General features: G+C 39.9%; 1 protein-coding gene across 1 annotated transcript in view; it reads left to right on the plus strand.

Moving 5' to 3' along the window:
- tmem163a (transmembrane protein 163a) overlaps nucleotides 1-25410 on the plus strand; it is a 132450-nt gene that overhangs the window by 92293 nt on the left and 14747 nt on the right. Inside the window, exon 5 of the mRNA XM_069935205.1 lies at nucleotides 23724-23820. Within this exon, the coding sequence (XP_069791306.1) occupies nucleotides 23724-23820 (97 nt within the window). The remainder of the gene's footprint in view (nucleotides 1-23723; nucleotides 23821-25410) is intronic.

A 25410-nucleotide genomic window follows, 5' to 3' on the forward strand; every position in this document is an offset into this window, starting at 1 on the left:
AGGAAAATAATTTCATTAAATGCATAAGTAATTTATGATCTGATGTATATGCCCAGGTTTAATCACAAATATGACAAACCCTGGATATAAGTGATTTTTTTTTCTTAAGGATGAATAATGAAGAAAATTAACCTCAGCCTTTGCAAGTTCATTTTCAATTCAATTCTGAGCAAACCAAACAAGAGTTAAAAATCACCGTACAATGCTGGAAGTTCTATCCAACTGATGAAGCCCTGTGCTGTAACTATAATTGCTGCAGATCTCTTCCATGAGATATCCGTCCATTGAACCTGTGTCATGTTAGATATGGTTTGAAGTATTTGAGTGTGGCAACTCTTTGATGTGTTTAAATATTTTTTGTTTTGAAATTTTTTGGATCTTTTCATGTTTTCACTTGTTTCACTTTTTATCTTTTTTAAATGTCTCTAAATGCAAGGGGCATTCAAAGTCAACGACAGGTTTGAAAATGGTTTCAGCCTTTAGCATAGTCTACTGCAGGGCTGATGAAACTTGTGTAACGTAGGAGCCACATACAATAAACTTCAGGTGTTTGAGAGCCGGAAGACAAAAAAAAATATATGCACGTCTTTGCTCTTTCATGCACATTTTGTTACAAACATTTTATATAAATATTAAAACATACATGTATGTAATAATATTTATTCATGTATGTCATTTTTAAACTGCTAATTTGTATTAGTTTCAAAAATCATGTACACATGTACATACCAAATATTTTTAAAATCCTAACTAATTGTTGTGAGTCTCCATCTTAGCTGTGAGCTGTTGAAAATCTGGCTGATATGTTGTCAAGGTTGTATGAATTAGCTCTGTCAGGTGTTGATTTGTCAGGATTGGATGATGCTTTGACTTTACAATCTTCATCACAGCATATTGAGATGTGTCACACACTGGTTTTCTTCAATTCAGGATATTTTATTTCTGGAACTTGTTTCCAATTGTAGACTGGGATTTATGGATCACCTTTAAACCCAGATCCTCCTGTAATTTCATTAGTGTCGTGCTGGACACAGCCAAGAAAGACTCAGCCACCACATTGAAAGTCGTTAATGACTGTTTTTATTCAAATTCAGTGCACGCCATTTTAAGGGCAGCATGAGCTCAGTCACCTCGTGCATTGTGATATCATAATCGCTGCCCCAGGCAGACTTGAGGCAGGGGGAAACCCTGACAGCGCCATCTTCCCATGGTTGCCCCACCACGTGGCGTTACACGCGGGACCGGTTTGCCATGAGAGAGTGCGCCGCTACATTAGTCCATTTCTATAGCAGATTAATCTGTAACCAGAGCGCCAAAAATTGGATAACCATCACTGATCATATCAACCATGAATGGATTTACAAGAAAGGTGAAGCAGGGCTTCAGCTTAGTTCCATTTCCATAGCAGATTAATCTGTAACCAGGGCGCCAAGAATTAGACAACCATCACTGATCATATCAACCATGAATGGATTTACAAGAAAGGTGAAGCAGGGCTTCACCTTGCAGTCACAAGTCCTCAAACCTGGCTAGGAAATTAACAAGCAGTCCTTGAAATTTATCTTTGTATTCTTCCACTTTGTGGTCTTTTATTTCAATATCTGGGAATGTATTCACTCTCCTTTGGAGATTGGAGAAGTGACTGTAGTTTCCAGACAAAATGTCTCTTTGAAGAAGTCTTACTTTATTTTGAAAGCTGAAAATTGTCTGAGTAAGATCAGAAACAATCCTATCCTTCCCTTGGAGTGCAAAGTTGAGAGTTTGTAGATGATTAATTATGTCAGTAAGGAACATTAGATCTTGAATCCATTCCTCATTTTCCAGTTGAGGATAGAATCTTTTATATTTTCTTCATGAAAAATAATGGTAGGCTCCAACAGATCCACAAACCTACTGGAGATGTTGCTGATTGACAGCCACCTCACACTGCAGTAGGAAGAAATATCACTGGGTTTATCTTTAAGCTCCAGTTCTTCAATAAAGTTTTTGTACTTACGATGGGTCTTCCTATTTAAGCGTATGATATTGACAATTTCAAGAACAGATTTCATAGCAGAGTTTGGGACATTGGGAGCTTTGATGGGCAGGCGGGTGGCCAGGACTAGGTGGTAAATCTGAGTTTTGGGCGTTGGTAGCTGAGATAAGAGGACAACTGGGGAGTCTGGAGATTAGATGGGAGAGTGGTCATGGCATCAGGAGCTTGGATGGGAGAGCAGTTGGAGTGTTAGGAGCTTGGATGGGTGGCGGCTGGAACCTAGGTAAGAGTCTACAGCTGGGGCAGCCTAGGTGAGAGTCTGTGGCTGGGGAATTTAGAGCTTGAATGGGAGAGTGGCTGTGGTGTCGGAAGTTCAGATGGGAGGGTGGCCAGGGTGTTGGGACCTCGGATGGGAGGGAGGCTGGGGTGTCTGGAGCTCAGATGGGAGGGCGGCCGGGGTGTTGGGACCTTGGATGGTCTCAGCCAACATACTTTGTGAGGGGCACATTATATGCCAGAGCTGCATGTGGCTTGCAAGCTGCAATTTGGCCACCCCTGGTTAACAGCTTTTTTTAAGCTGTTTCATGGACAGGTATGTTCTTCACACAGCATCAATGCTATTTATGTTTTGCAATTCTGGCCCCCACATAGGACTTCAACATTAAGACTCAGGACAACATCAGTCAGAAAGTTGTCATTAGTGTATGTGGGAAAAAAAATCTATGTTTTCCTTGTAGGTTAGTAGTGAGATTCTGGTCCATTTTATTAAAAAATTTTTTTTGAACATGTTAATTGAAAATTTATAAACAGCATCCATGACAGTGAATTCTATGAGTTTTTCTCCGATGATCACTGTTTGATCAAGATTCCAGCATCTGTAGTTTCGCTATCGTTCTCATGTCTTGGAGCTGTTCTACTTCTGAAAATCTGTTGTGAGGTCGAATTCCCTGGAAACACATTGTTTCATTTATTTTATTTATTATGAGTAAATATGCTCTTTTTTGCTTCATGTAGCAGAATTCTGATTCCACCCAAGACTGGAATGTTAAGGGAATATCTCATGATCTTGTTTTTCTAATAAGAATGGTATGCCAAAATGAGATTGAACAGAAACATTATTGTCCTGTGTTGGTGGTGTAGGAATTTACATTTTTAGTGCTGTTACAACAATGAGCCTTTACTGAATGATCAGTATGACCTCGACTCATGTTGGAATGGCACTGAGAAGAGTTAATCATGGGATTCAGACCCAAGAGTCAGGCTCAAAGCATCTTGTTGCAGTCACAAGAATCTCGGTGACTTCACATTGATGCTTTTCTCTTATAACATCTTTGAAAACCATATCTCAAAACTGCTTCATTCATTAGATACAGAAATTGCTCAATTCATCACCAATTGCACAGTAACAACCTCTATCAATTGGGTGTCATGCCTTCGATGAATCATCAATATTTGAAATCATAGGAACAGCAAGGTATAAAGTTGGTACAAGACTGTTATGAAGCTTGTTCTTTTCTTTCATTTCTAGACTTAGGGAAAAATTTGGAATGATGTCAAATACACTGCTTGCATACTATCAAGTTCGTGCTTTATTGTTAGATAATTTTGGACGTGAGTTAAAGTTACCTAAGTGAGAAAAATTTGAAATTTTAATTACAGATGGAGGCAAGAAAGGATTTATTTCAGAAATAGACGCTTTGTTACAACATAAAATGAGGAAGTCAGATTTGTATAAATCGAGAGTTAAATGGGAGGAAGACTTGGCTATTCCAATATCTCAGGAGGAATGGATGACTATGTGTGAAGACAGTATGACTAAATTGATAAATGTGAGATATAGACTGGTTCATTATAATTTTCTTCATCAGCTGTACTTAACTTCTGAGAAGTTAAAGAAATATGGATTTAGTTCTTCAGATTCATGTCTGGCTTTGTGAGAAGGTGAAACCTTTTTAGGTGTAGAATTTTGGTTAAGTTTAAATTGGAACTTGATCCTATGTTATTTTTACTAGTACAACATTGATTTTGAGTTTAAAATTGGAGAAGTCCCAACTTGCATTTATTCGACTGGCTTTAGCAGTGGCTAGGAAGTGCATAGCAATTACTTGGTAAGATAAAATTGAGTTGAATATGCAGAGATGCGATCGTGTATTGCATTGGAAAAGATAACTTACATGATAATTATTCTTTTTTTACTAAGGTGTGGGACCCGTATATGAAATGTATGAGTTTAGTAATGTGATAAGGTTTTTTTTTCTTCCCAGAAAGAGAGGGCTCCCAACACGGCAATAAGTAAATCACTCCATTTTATTTTATTTGGGGTCGTTTTTAGGGGGGGAGGGTATGGAGGGGGATGGGGGAATAAAATGGAGAAAAGGTTTTGTATATCTGTACTTTCTTTACATGTCTATATACTATATCTTTAATAAATAAAATATAGAAAAAAATTGGGTGATATGCCTAATGATTATTTGGTGTATTCACCCTCACACACTTTTTACCATTGTGAGACTCATATCATTTTCTCTTGGTTGGCATGCCCTGCCAGTAATTCAACCACGCCGCATTACACAAGCATATTACTCACATTCTCTTGCAACAGAAGGCAATGTGAAGCTGTGGGCAGCAGGGACAACTGTTGGGGAAGTAGGCTTTGCCCATATCCTGGAAGTTCTTATCCTGGTAGAGAAGTTGGTGCTGGTCATAAATGCTGTATCCATTGCTGTGGCTGTGGAGAGTGGGAGGCCTAAAACGATGAAGGTTTCAGTATACTTGTTTTTCAGCTTTTTCTTATGAATTCTATTCTCACTATTAAGCTGGATTTGCTGGACTTGTGTTTTTCTCCACATTTCTCCAGCCATTTATCCACAACTTCTCTCTTGGATTGTTTCTCCTCTCAGATAGCTAAGGACTGCATCCTTGTTGTTCCTTAGAAAACTAGCAAGAAAGTAGTGATGATGAAGACACATAATCACTCAGCTCACCCAAGGATGCGGGCTTAGCCCACTGCCCTACTCGTTATACACCCATGATTGTCTGGCCAAGCACAATTCCAACCACAGTTGTCGGTGGAATTATAAGCGGCAATGAGGAAGTGTACAGGAAGGAGATAGATCAGTTCATTGAATGCTGTAACAACAACTTTGCACTCAAAGTCAGCAAAACCAAGGAGATGATTGTGGACTTTAGGAGAAAGTCAGGGGAACATGACCCAGTTCTCATTGAGGGCTCAGTAGTGGAGAGGCTCAATAACTTCAAATTCCTGGGTGTCAACATTTTTGAGGATCTGTCCTGGATCCTCCATGTTGATGCAATCTCAAAGAAGGCTCACCAGCAGCTACACTTTGCAAGATGTCTGAGGAGATTCGGTATGTCACCAAAGACTCTCGTAAACCTCTACAGGTGTATTGTGGAGAGCATTCTGGGTGGTTGCATCACCACCTGGTATGGAGGCACCAACTCTCAGGACAACAATAAACTCCAGAGGGTTGTTAACCCGGCCTGCAACATCACAGGTACCAGACTTCACTCCATCAAGGACATCTACATGAGGCGGTGTCTTAAAAAAGCAGCCTCTATCCTCAAAGACCCCCACCATCCAGGCCATGCCCTCTTCACTCTGCTACCTTTGGGGAAAAGGTACAGGAGCTTAAGGGTAAGCAATCAGCGGCCGAAGGACAGTTTCATTCCCACTGTCATCAGATTCCTGAATAATCAATGAACCAAAGACATTGTCTTACTTTTTATGCACTATTTTTATTTTATATAGTAATGTGTAAGATGGTTATAATATCTGTAATGTTTGCTCCATGATGCTGCCACAAAACACCAATTTTCATGACTTTTTCGTGACAATAAATTCTGATTCTGAAGCTTTCCACTATCAATTCAGTTACTCTCAGAGAGTGAAAATGTTTAAGGTGGCCGAGGAACCAAACATGCACATAGTGAAACGTTGGGGTTATACATCTGGCAGTACAGACATTTTTTCACTCCAAATGGAACAAGATTAAGCATGGGCTTGTTCAGGACTTTGATGTCAGGGTGTGCACATCGAAATGCACTTGAAGCTTGCCAGAATGTTTGTCTTCAGTAACAAAGAAGATTTACCTCAAACTTGGTAAAAGCTTGAGCTTGGTAAGAAATCATGAGATCTTGCCTTTCCCATTAGATATCACTTTTGTTTTTGTAAATCAGGGCTTATAAACTTGCTTCATTAAAGAAATAAAAAACACATTCGATTCAAATATTGAATTATTGAATAAAATGCATCAGTCTCAATCTAAAAATATCAAAACAATAATCCGAGAAAAACTGAGGTCTTCCCCTTCACTGAAAATTTTCATTGCCCCATTCTTTATGGGAGACTTGATTGCTTTCCTGCTGTTGGGTGATATTGTCAGGAAATTCCATTGTTTAATTAAAATTTAGGTCTGTAATTTTAGTATAAATTTAAATATGAATAATTTAATTGTGAGTGATGCATAATTTTTTTTCGTTCCAGTGGAATGTATTAAAGTCAGTATCATTCCCATTTTTAGGTCTAATGAGTAGACTCATTTGTTAGCAATTCAAAGGCATAAAAGAAAATTTTAAAAAATATAAGCATTACATATTGCAAATATATTATTAATTTTCAAATGTGGTAATAATTAGGCCAATATTTCCTGGAAATTATTCATCTACTTTGCAATTTGCAGCTTGATTTTCTTGGTTATTTTCTGTCAGAAATATACAGTTCTGTAATATATGGTACACTCCAGATGGTGATGAATTGAAAAATGCATTTTTTTTTTCTGGTAGCTTGGCATACAATATGTTTTAATCAACATATTATACCGCATTGTCAAATCTTTTTACAAGTGTTGGAAGCAGAAATAGATGATGAATGATTCCAATGAATGTTTCCCAGTTTGTTTCTATTATGTATTTTATGTTGATTTATTTTCTTATGTAATATTTTGTTCACTGATTTATGTAATATGATTGTGGTTTATTTATAAGCTTGATGTTATCATTGGGTTACCACAGCAAACATAGCCATTGGTGCAGCAATCAACTGAGTCCACATGCTCTCTTCACAACCTTGTGCAGTAAGTAATTCAATGGCAACTGTTTATACACAGCTCCTCAGCTTCCTCCCCATTGTACATGGATAATTTGCCAATATCAGCTCTTAAAATGCTGCTGTTAATCACCAAATGAGATCCAGATTCGATCACTTAAGAAATGATACAGAGGGAGAACATAATCTCAAAATGTTGCTCTGGCAGGAGTATGTGGGAACTGCGACAGAGAAGGGTTTTTCTGAAGACAAAGGGTACCTCTACTGTAGTAGTCTGAATGGACATGACAGAAATTTTAATATCAGGGGCAGAAGGGAAAATTTTGCTGTTGGATGTGACATTCCACTCTCAGCCTGGCACAGTTTACCAGTACATTAATCTCACTGGAAATGACTTAACTGCTTTTTCTTTTTAAATAATTTTTATTCATTTTAAACAATACAAAATTAAAAATACAATAAAAATCCATTATGAAGTGTTCTGCGTGGCTATTAAACAATCGGTACATCAAGACAAGTATATAAATTGAAAAACAGATTCATAAATCATAGTCTGGGTAGTATATTATATTCAAAAATAGAGAGGGAAAAATAAAAAAAATCATAGCCCTTTCCCCTTACTGCCACTGTATGATGTTATATATTTAACATTGAGATAAAAGCAAAGGGAGAAAAAAGGAATTAAAGATATAGGTCGAATTATGTTAAAAAGTTATAAAATGGGGAAGTAAGACATGAATGACCCTCCCCCCACACCTCAAATTTTATACCAGAATTATTAACTGAATATTGAATCTGTTCTATATTCAGACAGGACATGATGTCCCCCTGCAATTGACTGTGAGTGGGCGGGGCAGCATCCTTCCATTTAAGCAAAATCACGTCTCAAATAGAGTATGACTCAATTGAAGATAAAGGAACTCCATCCTTTCCTGTTGTACCAAAGAGAGCAACAAAGTATTTAGCACTAATTTTATATTCAGAATTAAAGATCGAGTGTGGAAAATCCTATTTTCTGCACTCTATGTTTAACTGCTTTTTAAGTGGACTGAGATGTCTATGTTTTTGCAGGACATTCTAAACGGCTGCTATTGCATTAGATTTGTTCTTTGGCCATTGAATGTTAAACAGTAAACACCAAACTCACAATTCATTTCTGGAATGCTGCATGTTACATAAAGTGGCTACAGATCTTGGTTCCTCATCACACTTCTTTCCTCTTCATGTGTATATCCCAAGCATATATATTAATTTGAAAAGAACATATGTCAATTGTCAAGAGCTAGGGGTTCATCTAATCTTAGAATTCGACTTGTGGCCAGACTCATACCATGGTTAGAGTTAATAGGCTGGGGAGGGAAGATATTTAAAGTTTCTAGGTTAAAGAGGCAGGATGGTTAGAGCAGTGGTTCTCAACCTTTTTCTTTACACTCACATACTGCTTTAAGTAATTCCTATCCCATCAGTGCTCTGTGATTAGTAAGGAATTGCTTAAGGTGGTATGTGAGAGAGAAGGGAAGGTTGAGAATCACTGCTCTAAACCCAATTGTTACTGAAATATTTTGCTTGAGAAAAATTGTCATTAGCCCATTTCCTTTGGAGTTATGAAACCATGCCCATAATGAGTCAATTAGGTATGATTAAAACAGTGGTTTTCAAACTTTTTCTTTCCACCCATATACCACCTTATGCAATCCCTTACTAATCACAGAGCACCTGTGGCATGCGGAATACTTAAAACGGTATGTGAGTGGAAAGAAAAAGGTTGAGAACCACTGGGTTAGAGTTTGCTTTACAAGCAGTAATAGGTTGAAGCCAAAAGCAGAAACACATCTAAATGCCATATGAAAATGTTAAAAAGCCAATTCAGAATATTTACAATGTTGTCATTGTAATACAGAACTACAAATGTGATTTTGTATATAGCTAGGTAGCACAGAATATATAGTCAAAAGTCGATCATTTTGTCTGGGAGGATTAATACAACCTTCGACAAACCCTGTTTTCTTCTTTGAAAACATATTGAGGGATCTTTTAGACTCACCTGACATATCCTAAAGACAGTGAGGCATTTATTAAGTGGCATGTGAGGCAAATTATGTTCTCAAGCCTTGGAAGCTGGATTTGATCCTACATTTTTCTCTTTCACAGAGGAGAGAGCAGAAGATGATGCTGCAGCATTATTGAAGAAGCTTTATTTAAAAAAAATTCTTCTGCTCTTTGTCTTGCATTGTCTTTATTGCTGTAGTTGACCAAAAGTGGGAAATGTCAGCATCCACATCCAGCACATCATTGCACTCTACAGCATATTTTCTCACAGTGATTAACATCAGCAAAGAATTGTAAGGAGAGGGCATGCAAGAGTCTTTTTTAAGTTGTTGGTCAGGGTCAAAGATGATTGAACTACTTGGTGGATATCCAACTAACCTGCTCAAGTGAAGGCAGATATGGTGAGTATATCTAGGCCCATATGGAACATAGATCACATTAATGCCTGATGTCTTGCAATGTATGGCCTTCTAAATGAATGGACAGAGGAGATGTCTGTGCCATTTCAGTGAGGAAAGATTGGATGAGAACTTCACTTATTGGAAAATGGGATGAGATGAGGAGAGTTTATTGTCATCTACATAAGTAGAAAGTACAGATGTATCAAAATTTTTACTTGCTGCAGCCACACAGGTAGGTAAGATGCATCAGCTACAATAGTATAAACTCACAAACCATGGTATTCCAAGACAGAAATTAGATAATAAATATAAAAGGATAGATTAATAAAAATCAGAATTCCATTCTTTTGTTTCATCGCCTCTGTTTCCACCCCTTTTTTCTACATCTCAGTCTGTTCCAAGCCCTCTGCCTCCATCCTCTGGTTGTGAAAATTAAAAATGTTAATTTCCCGATTGCCTTGCTCTTGGCTCCCTACACTATTAGCAATCAGCCCACTTTATCACAATAGGTAATGATCAAAAGCTGATTCTGCTTACCAAACAACTCATTTTGGTGACTTCAAGATCCTGATTTTTCATTTCCTATTCCCATCACATTTAGTGCAAGAAGAAAAGTGATGCTTCAATAGTTCAGACAGATCTGTTATTGGATTCCGTGTCGTTTATGATTAGGGTAATGGGGGTAGCTTTTGGAAAATATTGAGGGAGAATCAGAGTCAGAGGAGGGGTGATTATCTTGTTGGTGAGTGTTAGAGTTGAGTGGGATTTAAAAAGAGGACAAAGGGTTAAGCAGAGTGTTGATTTGTGGGAGTGAGTAATTGAGATAATTGGCAGGGACAATTAAAAGGGAAGGATAGCTAAAGAGCAGTGGGTTAGTAAGTGAGTGGCCCAGTGAAACTTTGGCTTCAGAGGCTGCAGTAAACTGAGAAAGAGCTTGTTCTCAAAGAGGTAAGGCTGGTAAGATTCTTTAATAAATTTAATTAACTTAAGAGTGGTAATGGAGGCAGTGGTTAGGGCAGTCCAGTGCTCCAGGATATAGGAAGTCAGGCACAGCATGTTTGTTTTTGATGACTACAGCTGCAAAAAGGAACATCCAGCTGCAGCTCCTGACAAACTGAGTTATGGTCCTGGATCTGGATGAACTGTGGATCTTGAGGGAGGTAGTCACCCCTAAAGGTCAGGAGAGGGAAGAAGATGATGCAAAAACGTGAGCACCCCTGTGGCTGTTCACTGAACCAGTGTACTTTTGGGGGGGGGGGGGGAAACTAGTTGAGGTGGTCATGTCTCTGGCACAGAAGCTGGCCCTTGGCTTCAAATGGAAAGAGGTGGGTTGGTGGGGGGGGGGGGGGGGGTAAAGAGAGGAGAATGATTGTAATTGGGGACTCATTGGTTAGATGAGTGGGTAGGATGTTCTGAAGGGTCCTGGATGGTGTGTTGCCTTCCAGGTGCCATGGTCAGGGATGCCTCTGAGTTCACTGGATTCTGGAGGGGGAGGGTGAGCAGCCTGATGTCGTGGTTCATGTGGGGATCAATGACAAATATAGGATTAGGGATGAGGTCCTAAAGATGGAATACAGAGTTAGGAAGGGAGCTAAAAAGCAGGACCTCAAGGGTGGTAATCTTGGGATTTGTTGCATGTGCAGAGAGGGTAAGAATAGGAAGTTGTAGATGAATATGTGGTGGAAGAATTGGTGTCGGGGGCAGAGGTTCAAATTTGTGGATCATTGGCCTCTCTTCTGGGGAAGGTCTGCCCTGTACAAAAAGGATGGGCTGAACCTGAACTGGAGGGGGGACCAATATTTTGCGGGCAGGTTTACAAGAGCTGTTGGGGAGGGTTTAATCTAGTTTAGCATGGGGGTGGGAATCTGAATGTGAGGGACGGGATTAGGGTAGAAGGACAAAAGCATGATGCTATATGGTCTGAGTTGATGAGGAAGAACTGGCAGGGAACAAAACATAAAAGTAGCCAGTTACAAGGTTTGAAATTTGTCTATTTCAATGTCAGGAGTATTCAGAATAAATGGGATGAACTAAGAGCACAGATCAGTACATGGAACTACTGTGGCCATTACTGAAACTTGGCTGGAGGAAGGGCAAGATTGGCTGATGCAGGTACCTGGGTATAGGTGTTTTAAAAAGATTAGGATGGGAGGTAGAAAGGGGGTGGGGGTGGGGGTGGGGTGGGTGGAGTAGCATTATTGGTCAGAGATAGTATCACAGCCATAGAAAAGGAGGATACTGCAGAGGGAATGCCATCTGAGTCAGTGTGGGTGGAAGTCAGAAATAGGAAGGGAGTTAACACTGTGTTGGGAGTAGCCTATAGCCCCTGGGTCAGTGAGGAGCAGATAAGCAGTCAGAATTTGGAATGGTGCAGGAAATGCTGGTTGTAGTTGATTTCAACTTCCTTAATATTGACTGGGACTTCCTGACTGCAAGAGGGATAGATGGAGTTAAATTTGTCAGGTATGTACAAGAAAGATTCCTGACACAGTGTGTGGACCAGCCAACTAGAGGAGAAGCCACACTGGATCTAGTTCTGGGGAATGAACCTGGTCAGGTGTTGGGAGCATTTTGGTGAGAGTGACCACAGCTCCCTTAGCTTCAAAATGGCTATGGAAAAGGGTATAAACAGTCAAGTTGGGAAAGTGCTCAACTGGGGAAGGGCTAATTATGAAGGGGTGAGGCAGGGACTAGTGAGAATAAATTGGAAACAGATGTTTAAGGGTGAAAGCACAGAAGTAATATTGAGGAACTTGAGCAGGGTTCAAGATGGGTTTGTCCCTCTGGGACAAGGAAGGAAAAAATGATAGTAAAAGGGAACTGTGGCTGACAAAACAGGTCAGGCAATGTCAAGGAAGAAGGAAGCATACATTAGATATAGGAAGCAGGAAATGGGAAGGGCTCATGAGAAGTATATGGTAGCCAGGAAGGAGCTTAAGAGCTCAAAGGGGGCATCAGAAGGCCTTGGCATGAGGATTAAGGAGAATCCCAAGGCATTCTATGCATATGTGAAGAACAGAAGGATAACGAGCATGAAGGTGGGGCTACTAAAGGACAATGGAGGCAACCTGCCTGGAGGTGGAGGAGATTGGGGAGGTTCTAAATGAATACTTTATGTCAGTATTCACAAGAGAAAAGGTCCTTGATCATGGTGATGTTGGAATAGAACCAATCTGTGTACTGGACAATGTGGAGATTAAGCAAGTGGAAGTGTTAGATTTTCTTTTAAAAACATCAAGATTGATAAGTCCCTGGGGCTGGATGTGATGTACCGCAAGCTGCTGTGGGATGTGAGATGAGAGATAGCTGGGGCAATAGCTATGTTCTTTGAATCCTCTTTGGCTGCAGGGGAGATGCCAGAGAATTGGAGAATGGCAAATGTAGTCCCCTTGTTTAAAAAAGGTAATTGGAAGAATCCTGGGAATTATAAACCAGTGAGTTTTGCTTTAGTGGTGTGTAAACTAATAAAGAGGATTCTTAAGATAGGATCTATGAGTATTTGGAGGAGTACAGTCTACTCAAGGATGGTCAGCATGGCTTTGTGAAGGGAAGGTTGTGCCTCATGAGTCTAATTGAGTTTTTTGAGGAGGTAACATAAGAAATTGAGGATTGGGTGGTAGATGTAGTCTACATGAATTTTAGCAAGGCATCTGACAAGGTTCCCCACAAGAGACTCATCCAGAAAGTCATGAGTCATGGGATCAGTGGAAAATTGGCTGAATGGATTTAAAAAATTTGGCTTGTAAGAAGAAAGTAGTAGTAGAAGGAAAGTATTCTGCCTGGAGGTTGGTGAGTAAGTGGAGTGCCACAGGGATCTGTTCTGGGACCCTGCTCGCTGTGATTTTTATGTCCTAGATGAAGAGGCAAATGGATAGGTGAGCAAGTTTTCAGATGACATGAAGGTTAGAGGAGATGTGAATGGAGCTGAAGGTTGAAGGTTACAAGATGATATAGACTGGATGCAGAGTTGGGCAGAAAACTGACAGATGGATTTCAGACTGGATAAGTGTGAAATGATGCATTTTGGAAGGACAAACCAGAAGGCTGAATACAGGGTTACTAGTCAGTTACTTAAGAGGGTGGATGAACTGAGGATCCTTGGGGTGCAAATCCATATATCCCTCAAGGTTGCCACACTGATTCTTAAGATGGTTAAGAAGGCCTGAGATGCTGGGATTCATTAATAGGGGGGGAATAAATTTAACTCTACAAATCTTTAGAAGACCATATTTAGAGTATGATGTACAGTTCTGATCATCTCATTATAGGAATGATGTGGAAGCTATGGAGAAGGTGCAGAGGAGATTTACCAGGATGTTGCCTGGATTGGGACACAAGTCTTATGAGGCAAGGTTACCAGAGGTTGGACTTTACACTTTTGAGCATAGAAGGATGAGAGGAGACTTGATAAAGGTCTACAAAATTATGAGAGGCATAAATAGGATGGACAGCCAGCACCTGTTTCCCAGGGCAGAATCAGCAAACACCAGAGGACATGTGTACAAAGTTAAGGGAGGGAAGTTTAGTGGAGACATCAAGGGTAATTTTTTAAAATATACATGCAGAGTTGTGGGTTCCTGGAATGCCTTGCCAAGGATGGTGATGGAAGCTGAAACATTAGGGGCATTTAAGAGACTCTTGGACACATGGATGTAAGAAAAACAAAGGGTAGGTGGTATGGAGATTTAGTACTTTTTTTTAAAAAAAGGATTGGCACAACATTGAGGGCTGAAGGGCCTGTATTGTGCTGTATTATTCTATGTAATTTAACCTAGAGGTATTGAACTTCAGCCTTCTTTGCCTGAAAGGAGCAGTGAGAAGAGGTTTTGACTCGGGTGGTGGGGGTCCTTTATGATGCTGGCTGTCTTTTTGGGACAGCATCTTGCAGATGTCTTCAAAGCATGTGGGCAATGTGACTGATTATCTTTGGAAAATTGATTGGTTGCTAAGATCAGAGGTTTTACAACATTGATTGTGAGATCTGCAATTTTCTTTCTGGTCTTTCATTTCACAACACATGAATGTATAGCATGCCCAGATTTGCACCTATGTTGTCCAAAGACGTTTCAATGCCCCTTCTATTTGTCCCATGCACTTGTATATTGGCTTTAGTTGCACAGCTTATGCAGGCACAGGGCTTTGTAATGAATTGAGACCTGCTTTGAAAATTCTGACTTGTGGAGTCTGGTGGTACAAATTAGTTATAAATATTAATTCTTCTGGTGTTTATCACTTGTTGCCCTATACTGTTGGCCAAGCAACCAGTCTGTCAAAAAATTAGCTGATCAAAACCTAACCTTTCTGACTAAGCATCTTTTTGATTTTACTGACTTCACTTCAAGATCCTGATTTTTTTTTTAAAGATTTCCTAAACCCCTTCCACCCTCAACTGCTGACTGACTTTTCTCAACTACACAGGTCTTTCTGCAAAGCAAATTGTACTCAAAGCTTATTTTTGACCATTTGCTCCACAAAGACAGAATGTGCATAAAGGTTAGAATATAACTATTCTTACCCAGCTCATTCTACTGCCTTTCCAGTCTTTGGCCTCGTGTATGGCAGTCTTAGCAGCCTGCTGCAGGCTGAACGTTTAAGGCACCTTCATTGGCATAGAGGAATTTCTCGGCAGAAATATTTATCTTTGTAAACTGGGTTACTAAGGCAGTTCATTGGAAAAAGTCAAAAACATACCATGAATATGTTAATTAAATTTATGGAAGTCAAAGCGTGTATTGGAAACTACAGCTCATATCTGGGTACTTTTATACAAGTGTGTCTCATATTTCAATTTCTGCATGTGATGAATATCCAAGCTTGGTTAGTGATATAAAACCTGTCTGTTGGAAGAACTCAGTGGGTTTAGCAGCAGCAATGAAGGAGAAAGGAATGGTTAACATTTCATTTTCTTATTAGCCAGCTGATGCTTCTTGACTTCCTGAGTAAGTTGTTTTTAGCTCCAGATCCCAGAATCTGCAATCTCTTGGGAAGTGATAAGGTTATCATGAAATTCAATTGTGTATTACACAAAGATGCTGTGCTACACAATGTTACCCAAGATTGGATATTAGCTAACAACAAGTTGCTTTAGATTTTGATTCATTGTGATTTTTTTTGTTGTTCAGTGGTAAATGATGAAACTTTTTTGAAGAACAACAGTTTCTGGGTATATTCAAATGTTGAATTCTAATTATCTATTTATTTTCAAAAGAACTTACAGATTATCGAGCGTATATATGGGGGGGGGGGGGGAAATGAACTATTTTCTGTAATCAAATTTAGTGCCAGGAATTCCCCTTTTACAACAAAATGTAGTGAAATAAACAGACTATTAATATGTATTGGTATTATCATAAGGTCTTCCAGTCACGTCGATAAGGTTCTGTGAATTAGTTCCTATATATTACTCCAGAAGGCAATATTTATTAACCGCTCTTATGGCCAGCTACAGGTGAGAGAGTTGGATAATTTGCTCACTAATGAAGCTTGGTGACTACACTGATATGAATGGTGAGACTAATTTTATACATATGCTTTAAATATAACTATCCTCTGCACTTTATTTTTCTGGGGAAATTACCCAGTTTATTAACAGTTGTTGCACTTTCTCTGCATTTTATTGATTCTGGTTTTTTTAAAATGTATTGAATTTATTCAATACTCTGTAGACATTGAGGTGATCAATATTATCCACACCAACTCCATTGCATTGCTTGACATAACTCAATAAGACAACTTTGCACTGAAAACTGACAGACTCCGTTTGCATGGTATGCATGGGTTGACACTGATGCGACTTGGGTATTGCGTGATAGATTGCAGTGTATGCAAGTTGCTTCTTTAAGAGTGTTATGATCTCAGTATCTTGTTTCTTTGAAAGACCATCTTTCATTCTCCTTTTGTTTGTGTTGCAGTACATTGCAAAACTTAAGGAAATGATCTCATTTTAAATTACTTTCTAGAATGAGCAGAAATAATTTAAAAACAGTCTGTATGCTTGATTTAAAAAGCTTTTGTTCATAGTCAAGTAAAATTACTGACAAAGAAAAGTGGCTGAACAGATTGCTTATGTTTTAATATTACTGAGCTAGGAATTTCGTCAATTTGATTTAATGAAAACAGACTTTGAGCACATCCTTAGACCCCAAGAATTAATAGAAAATAGAATGTAGAAGTGCCACACAGGGACAGCACTTTACTGTGAGGAATTAGAGGTCTGGGGTGCAGGAACTTGCCAGAACTGACACATCCCAGCACCACTCGGTGTTGATGAGCCTGCAAACACCTCTGCTTCTTGCTTTTCCTGAGGACAATGATTAGAAACATTGCAACATGACTTCCCACCTTTTATATACTCAATGCCCTGACTGATGAAGGCAAGGATCCCCCATGCCTTCTTTAGCACCTATCTACCTGTGTTTGTCACTTCAGGGAGCTGTGGCTTTTCACCCCAAGATCAATGCTCCTAAGGGTTCTGCTATTTATTGAACAATTTTCCCTTACATTTGATTTGACAAAGTGCAACATCTTACACTTTCCTGGACTGAATTCCATCTGCCACTTCTCATCTGATCTATGTCCTTTTTTACTATCCATAACTCCATCATTTATGTAAATCTGTAAACTTGCTCATCAGGCCACCTAAACTTTTGTCCAAATCATTTATACCACTGTTTTAATCATACCCAATTGACTAGTTATGTTCATTGTTTAATAACTCCAAAGGAAATGGACCAATGACAATTTTTTTTCAAGTAAAATATTTCAGTAACAATTGGGTTTAGAGCAGTGGTTCTCAATCTTCCACCCCTCTCCACTTCCATACCACCATAAGTAATCCTTCACTAATCAGAACACCAATAGCATAGGGATTACTTACGGTGGTATGGAAGTGGAAAGAAAAAGTTTGAAGACCTGATTTATTTATGTATGTACTACAAACACAACGCTGGTGGAAGCGTTCTAGGAGCCGTAGGTGGTGCCGGTAGAGGACCCATGATTCGGAGCCGAACAGGAGTGTGGGTATGACAACGGCTCTGTATACGCTTATCTTTGTGAGGTTTTTCAGTTGGTTGTTTTTCCAGACTCTTTTGTGTAGTCTTCCAAAGGCGCTATTTGCCTTGGCGAGTCTGTTGTCTATCTCATTGTCGATCCTTGCATCTGATGAAATGGTGCAGCCGAGATAGGTAAACTGGTTGACCGTTTTGAGTTTTGTGTGCCCGATGGAGATGTGGGGGGGCTGGTAGTCATGGGGGGGAGCTGGCTGATGGAGGACCTCAGTTTTCTTCAGGCTGACTTCCAGGCCAAACATTTTGGCAGTTTCCGCAAAGCAGGACGTCAAGCGCTGAAGAGCAGGCTCTGAATGGGCAACTAAAGCGGCATCGTCTGCAAAGAGTAGTTCACGGACAAGTTTCTCTTGTGTCTTGGTGTGAGCTTGCAGGCGCCTCAGATTGAAGAGACTGCCATCCGTGCGGTACCGGATGTAAACAGCGTCTTCATTGTTGGGGTCTTTCATGGCTTGCATTGGAGCGCTTACATCCCTAACGTCGAAGTACTCGAGATGGCAGAGGTCGACAGCATCGAGTCCACGCTGCTGAAGATCCAGCTGCGCTGGATGGGTCACGTCTCCAGAATGGAGGACCATCGCCTTCCCAAGATCGTGTTATATGGCGAGCTCTCCACTGGCCACCGTGACAGAGGTGCACCAAAGAAAAGGTACAAGGACTGCCTAAAGAAATCTCTTGGTGCCTGCCACATTGACCACCGCCAGTGGGCTGATAACGCCTCAAACCGTGCATCTTGGCGCCTCACAGTTTGGCGGGCAGCAACCTCCTTTGAAGAAGACCGCAGAGCCCACCTCACTGACAAAAGGCAAAGGAGGAAAAACCCAACACCCAACCCCAACCAACCAATTTTCCCCTGCAACCGCTGCAATCGTGTCTGCCTGTCCCGCATCAGACTTGTCAGCCACAAACGAGCCTGCAGCTGACGTGGACTTTTTACCCCCTCCATAAATCTTCGTCCGCGAAGCCAAGCCAAAGAAACTACAAACAATAGGAGTCCCAGCACAGATTCCTGTGGAACATCACTGACTACAGATTTATAGTCCGATAAACACTCTTCCTTCACTACCCTCTATTTTCTCTATTAATTATCAAAGCTGGTCCACTGACCGTATGCTAATTTTGGGGTCTTGGTGTTTGAACACCTTTCCTGATGTGGTGTATGAGTCAGTGCATTTAGTGTAGGAGCAGTGATCTCATGCTGACAAAATGTTGGTGTGACACGAAGTACTGTATGCAGTTCTGGTTACCTAGCTATATGGGGGATATTGTAAAGCTGGAAAGGGTGCAGAAAAGATTCATGAGAATGCTATCAGAAATGACAGGCTTGAATTGTGAGAAGCTGGTACCTTTCTCAATGATGGGATACCTCAGAGAGGTTTACAAATTCATAGGAATAGACAAGTAAATATTTAGTCTTTTTCCTTGGGTAGAGGAATCTATTGTTAGAGAGAATAGATTTAATGTGAGACGGAGAAGATTTAAAAGGAATCTGATGGGCAACATTTTCACAGAGGGTGATGGTTATATGGAATAAGCTGCCAGAGGAGCATAATGGTTCATAAGGGATTACTTAACGTGGTATGTCGGGGGCAGTGGGGGGGGGTGGGGGGGTTGAGAACCACTGGCTCAGGAATGTGAACTGATTGCAGGCAAGAGTAGCATGGACAAGTTGGGGTCATAGGTCTATTCATTTGCTGTTGAACTCTATGATTAAAGTAATGGGTGGCCTACTGTTTGTTTCTGATAGATTTTGCCATTGATATCTGGTTTCTTTAAGGGCTACTTCCTGAGATATGAGAAGTATACACATTGACGGGTTTAAAGTGAATCTTGACTTGAAGGGTGGATTATTGTATGGTAGGTTAGGTTGATGAAGTATCCTTTGTCTTCATTTAGTATGCTTCACTGAACGATTTGACAATGGTTTGGAGCTTGGTCTTTAAGTCTGCCCTTATGCAAGTAATATTTGTGTAAGATAAGTCGATGAAAGATGATGGATATTAACTTAGCAATGAAGGTGATCGAGGGAGAGCAGTTTTTTGTTCTTCCTGAATTTTAATTCCACTCCAGTAAGAGTTTAATACAATGAGAATGGTGGATGAGGATTTGTGTAATGATACAGCCTTGCCATTTGATTTTTCTTGTTATTTAGAATCCTGGTGATGGTGATTTTTTTTTTTGTGGATGGTCAGATTGATCTAAGTCTACAAAGAGCTACATTATCCTACTCAGAAATTGGAAAAAGCAATGGGGTCAGTGTTTAGGTCATGGATCTCTTGTTGCTACACGTCACTTGATGTAACCTATTGACCTGGCTTTTCCAATCTTTCAAAATCCATTCTAAATTAAGAGTAGTATCAGAACACATAAATTTTGTATCTTCAACAGTTTCTACACATTAAACTGAATGAGCTCGTTGGACTGTCCATGTTCAGACAGATTTCCATGACCTTGGTGCAGCAATTGGTGGTGTATAGGTTTAAGCTTTCCACCTGTGCTTGGAAATCCTGCAGTTACATAAATATCAGTAGTTCCAAAATGTTTTTTCAGGTGGAAGATTTCAGCCCATTAAAAGCATAGAATTTGGGTGGACTCGTTACTCTTAGAGTGGCCACAGCATCCTCCATGGAGTTACTGAATAGACTGTCATCTGATAGGCTGGAAGTTCCTTCAATGTGGATGTGTATTCTTAATTTAATCGGAGGGGATAGGATGATTGGCAATAATGTAAACTCATTGATCTCATCACTCACCAAAACTAGGTGGGGAAAAAATATAGAAGCAACAAATATTTTATTGCTTAATCACTCATGCAACTTCAAAGGCAACATTTCTTGTAATTTTTGACATAATCCTACTTTGATGTCAATCCTTACTCTTCATCTTTAATAAACTTTGGGTTAGATTCCCACTTCATTTGTTCCTCTGCAATAAGGCAAAATGCTGAATACTCTTCTGTGTCTTGGAAAGGGATTAGAGCCCAACCCATGATCTACTTGGTGCAGAGGATTGCATTCTAATGAGCCCACTGACTGGTCAGTCCCAACTTACTTTATCATACCTTTGATTTTTTGTGTGTGTGTTTGCACTTACAAAAAAGGTATGCAAATACTTAGCACTAATTTTAAAAATCTTGTGGGCATGTTTTTTCCACAGTGTCTTGGCTTGTAGCTCAGCAGCACCTGCATTTTCTGGTCATGTTGGACAATTGACAAAATTGTGTATATGTGTTGTTTTGATTGTTGATTTTGTGCAGGTGACAGGCATGGGAGAAAAAAAATTGTTTCTCTTCTTCCCCAATGGATGCTGAATGACCAATCACAACTGACTAAAAGCACTCCGACCACTACTTTACTGGATGCAGCGTCAAATTCAAAGAATCAGCTTTTGAATGGGGAAAAACCCTCATTGAACTTGTTCATTTTTGCATTTTAAATTCAAACCATGTACACCTCAACTCAGCATCACCAAAATGAATGATCACCTGACTCATCCACTGAGCAATGATGACTTGCTGTTTTTCACAAGTGCTGACTGAAATGTTTTGAGCAGTTCTCAATATGATATAAATGGCACCATAAAGTACCTGATTGTAACCTTCTGAAGGAGGGATGGGGTCCATTTCCCTGTCCACATTAATGGTGCTGAAATGGAGACAGCAGGCAACAGATGGCTTCACGTTTTTGGGAGTAATCGTTTCCAGTGAGCTGACCTGGACCAAACTTGTTGACATGATGGTCAATAAAGTGCACTAACCCCTCTACTTCAGAAGGTGAAGGAAATTTGGCATGTCCCCCATGACTATTAACAATTTTTACAGGTGCACCATCAAAAGCATCCTAGCTGTGTGCATCATTGAACTATTCAGTTGTTGCTCTGCCCAGGATAGGAGGAAGTTGTAGAAGGTGGAGAATGCAAACCTCCCTCCTTTCCACAAACTCCATTCACCCTTCCCACTGCCTTGGAAAGGCAGATGACATACTAAAGGCCCATCCCACCCCACCAAAGATAAGGTTCAAGAGTGTGAGGTTGCATAGACAACATTTTAAGAGTGTTCCTTCATTGCAGCCATCATGCTCCTGAATTAACCTTAATAGTGATCTCATGCTGCCCTTGTTATGTACTAATTCAGATTTATTGTCCGAGTACATACATGATCCTACATGAATCCTGATATTCCTTTTTCCTGTTGGCATGGCAGAATTACCATTAATTGGTACTGCAAAAAAATAAACTGTACATAGTGTAAGCATGTAATTAAAGAACTGTAAACATAATGAATGTAAACAAATTGGAATACAGAGAGAACAAAAAAGAAAATAATAACTTGCACAAGTAAGAGTCCTTAAACGAGTTTGTTGTTGAGGAGTCTAATGGTGGAAAAGCCGCAGCTGTTCCTGAATCTGGTGGTGCGGATCTTGTGGCACCTACACCTCTTTCCTGATGGCAGCAGCAAGAATAGAGCATGTGCTGGGTGGTGTGGGTCTTTGATCATTGCTGCTTCCCTCTGATGGCAACGTTCCCTATAGATGCACTTAATAGTGGGTAGGATTTTGCCTGTGGTGTCCTGGGCTGTGTCCACTTCCTTTTGGAGGGCTTTACGCTCAGGGGTATTGTTTCCATACTGGCGATACAGCCAGTCAGCACACTTTCCACCACACCACTGTAGAAATTTGCCAGGGTTTCTGGTGTCATACCTTAACTAATATGTACACTAAGAGGTCTTGTCTCTCTGAAAGACGAACCTGGAAGGCTAGACTGTAGCTCTGGACTGCTTTATATACAAGGTCACGGGGATGACCCCTGGTGACCTAGTGGTGTAATTACATATCATCACAATACCGAATCTCCACAAAATCCTGAGGAAGTAGAGGCCTGTTGTGCTTTCTTCATTATGCCATTGTTGTGTTGGGTCCAGGAAAGATCCTCTGAGATGATGACTCCCAAGAAGTTTACTCACCCTCTCCACTTCTGATTTTTTTCCCCTCACCCCCCACCCCCACCCCCACCCCCACCCCCCACAATGATCACTGGATTGTACACCTCTGGCTTTCCTTTCCTGAAGTCAACAATCAGCTCTTGTTTTAGTGACATTGACTGCAAGGTTGTTGTAGGTGCATCGTTAAACAAGGTTTTCAATCTCCATGCTGTAAACTGACTCATCCCCTTCCTTTATGCATCCCATTACCAAATTTGTAGATGGTGTTATTGTCATACTGAGCTATGCAGACGTAAGTGTTAAGTGAGTAGAGCAGGGGGCTAAGAACACAGGCCTGTGATGTTCTGATACTGATGAAGATTGTGAAGAAGTTCTTCACAATCTTCACTGGTTGTGGTCTTTAGATGAGGAAATCCATGATCCATGAATGTTAACTCCCAGATCTTGGAGTAGCTCTGATGGGAGAAGAGATGGGGGTACAGAGGGGTAGGGAAAGAGAGAGACTGGAGGAGGAGGTTAACCAAAATTGGAAATCAATATTGATGACCTCAAATTGGAGACAGAATACAAGGCGTTGTTCCTTCAATTTGCCGGTGGCATCGATTTGGCAGAATTTCTCCAAAGTTAATATCAGGAGATTAAATACAATTGCAATAGTTATAATTACACAGCTAACTTCAATATTTTGTATGTAAATAATAACTTTGTAGAATTATATTTATAATGGGACATATTTTAACTGACAAGATCTGGATGGTCTGAAGGTTTCTGAGCACAATACGCCAAAGTATAGGACGGCTTCTAGATGTACAAACATACCAAATATTGACTGACAGAACAAATAAGTCTTAAACTATGCATTCACTGAGAGGGTGGCGACATAATCCTTTCTCCAGTCTCAATCTTGCAGTTTCAATTCAGATTGATTAATATAATCATTTTCTTGCTGCATAATTTACAATAGTGCAAAGCCAGAATTTGCTACACCCAGTGGCTGGTTTCAATGTCTTTAAAGAATGGGTGTTACATGTGAACAAATTTTTTTGAAGACTGGATTTCATGTGTATTAATGTCTGCTATCCACATAACCCTGATTAAAATTGACATTCAATCCCAAAAAGTTCTTTTTTTTAAAACAAAACTATTTCCAGTTCCTGGAATACAAGCAAAGAATTATTTATCAGGCTTTTGTTATGTCACTTCTACCTCACTGTGAATTTCTCCTCCACAGAGCTTGTGCCATCTTGGGTGTTATTTTTCTTGTGTCAACTGTCTGCATTATTGGCAAAGCCATTCATGACCTTGCTACAAAGCTGCTTCCAGAAGTGGTAAGATGAATAATTCAGAGACCATTCCTTTTACTGCTTTTAATTATATAATCTGTTACTGTTGAATAGTCATCAAGAATCCTGAATTATTTTGTTTTTAATATTTTGTAATTTGAAAATGCTCATTGTGTCAATGTTTTGGGGTTGGAGTGGTGGAAATGGGGGAAATGGCTCTTTGCTTACAAAGTAATCAATATTAGTTTGTGCCTGCATGATCTAGTAACTGGGACTGCACTTCAGGACAAATCATGAATATAAACTGTCTTAAACCTTGATAGCTTGGTGGTTTTTTTCATGCCTTTGCATCTTAAAAGTGGGAAAATGCTATTCTTTAATATACTGAGATAGCATGTTGTCAGTAAGTCACTTGTTCAGTTCTTGACTTTGAGCCTCATAGTAAATTTATTAGTAGCTGTATATTGTGAAGCTTTTTGGAGGACTGAACTTTGTAAAATATTTAAATATATTTTTGCAGATGTTGAAAATCATAATAATTAGGTACAGTAAATCACTATAATTACAAGGACAAGGAGATAACTTGATTGGAAAAATAAATACAAAAATCATTTTCTGAGGATAAATATAGAATTTTAGCAAATTTAAAAAAAACCAATATGATATAATGTTAACATATAGAACAGAGAAAATGATATTACGATCTAAGCAAAAATGTGAGTTGGGGGGAAAGATCAAAGTTTTGGCTTGGCAATTAAAACCAGAACAATCTTTTAGAACAATTAATGCTATACAACAGAGTAATGATGAAATGACATATAAGCCACAAATAATTAATGATGTATTTAAGGAATCTTATGAGAAATTGTATACATCTGATTCATTACAAGATGAAGAAGCTAAAGATAATTATTTGTCACAGTTAACATAATCTTTGACTCAAGAAAATTTAGATCGATTAGAAAGCCCTTTTACTGAGCAGCAGATTTATGATGTGCTTACTAGTTTAAATAATCTCCAGGTGAAGATAAGTTTCCATGCTCCTGTTCGTCTCCGAATCATGGGTTCTCTACCGGCATCACCTACGGCTCCTAGAACGCTTCCACCAGCTTTGTCTCCGCTCTATCCTCAACATTCATTGGAATGACTTCATCACCAACATCGAAGTACTCGAGCTGGCAGAGTCCGCAAGCATCGAATCCATGCTGCTGAAGACCCAACTGCGCTGGGTGGGTCACATCTCCAGAATGGAGGACCATCGCCTTCCCAAGATCGTGTTGTATGGCAAGCTCTCCTCTGGCCACCGAGACAGAGGTGCACCAAAGAAGAAGTACAAGGACTGCTTAAAGAAATCTCTTGGTGCCTGCCACATTGACCACCGACAGTGGGCTGATATCGCCTCCAACCGTGTATCTTGGCGCCTCACAGTTCGGCGGGCAGCAACCTCCTTTGAATAAGACTGCAGAGCCCACCTCACTGACAAAAGACAAAGGAGGAAAAACCCAACCCCAACCAACCAATATTCCCTTGCAACTGCTGCAACCGTGCCTGCCTGTCCCGCATCCGACTTGTCAGTCACCAACGAGCCTGCAGCAGACGAGGACATACCCCTCCATAAATCTTCGTCCACGAAAC

Source organism: Narcine bancroftii, chromosome 4, assembly GCF_036971445.1.
Source record: "Narcine bancroftii isolate sNarBan1 chromosome 4, sNarBan1.hap1, whole genome shotgun sequence".
NCBI lineage: Eukaryota > Metazoa > Chordata > Chondrichthyes > Torpediniformes > Narcinidae > Narcine > Narcine bancroftii.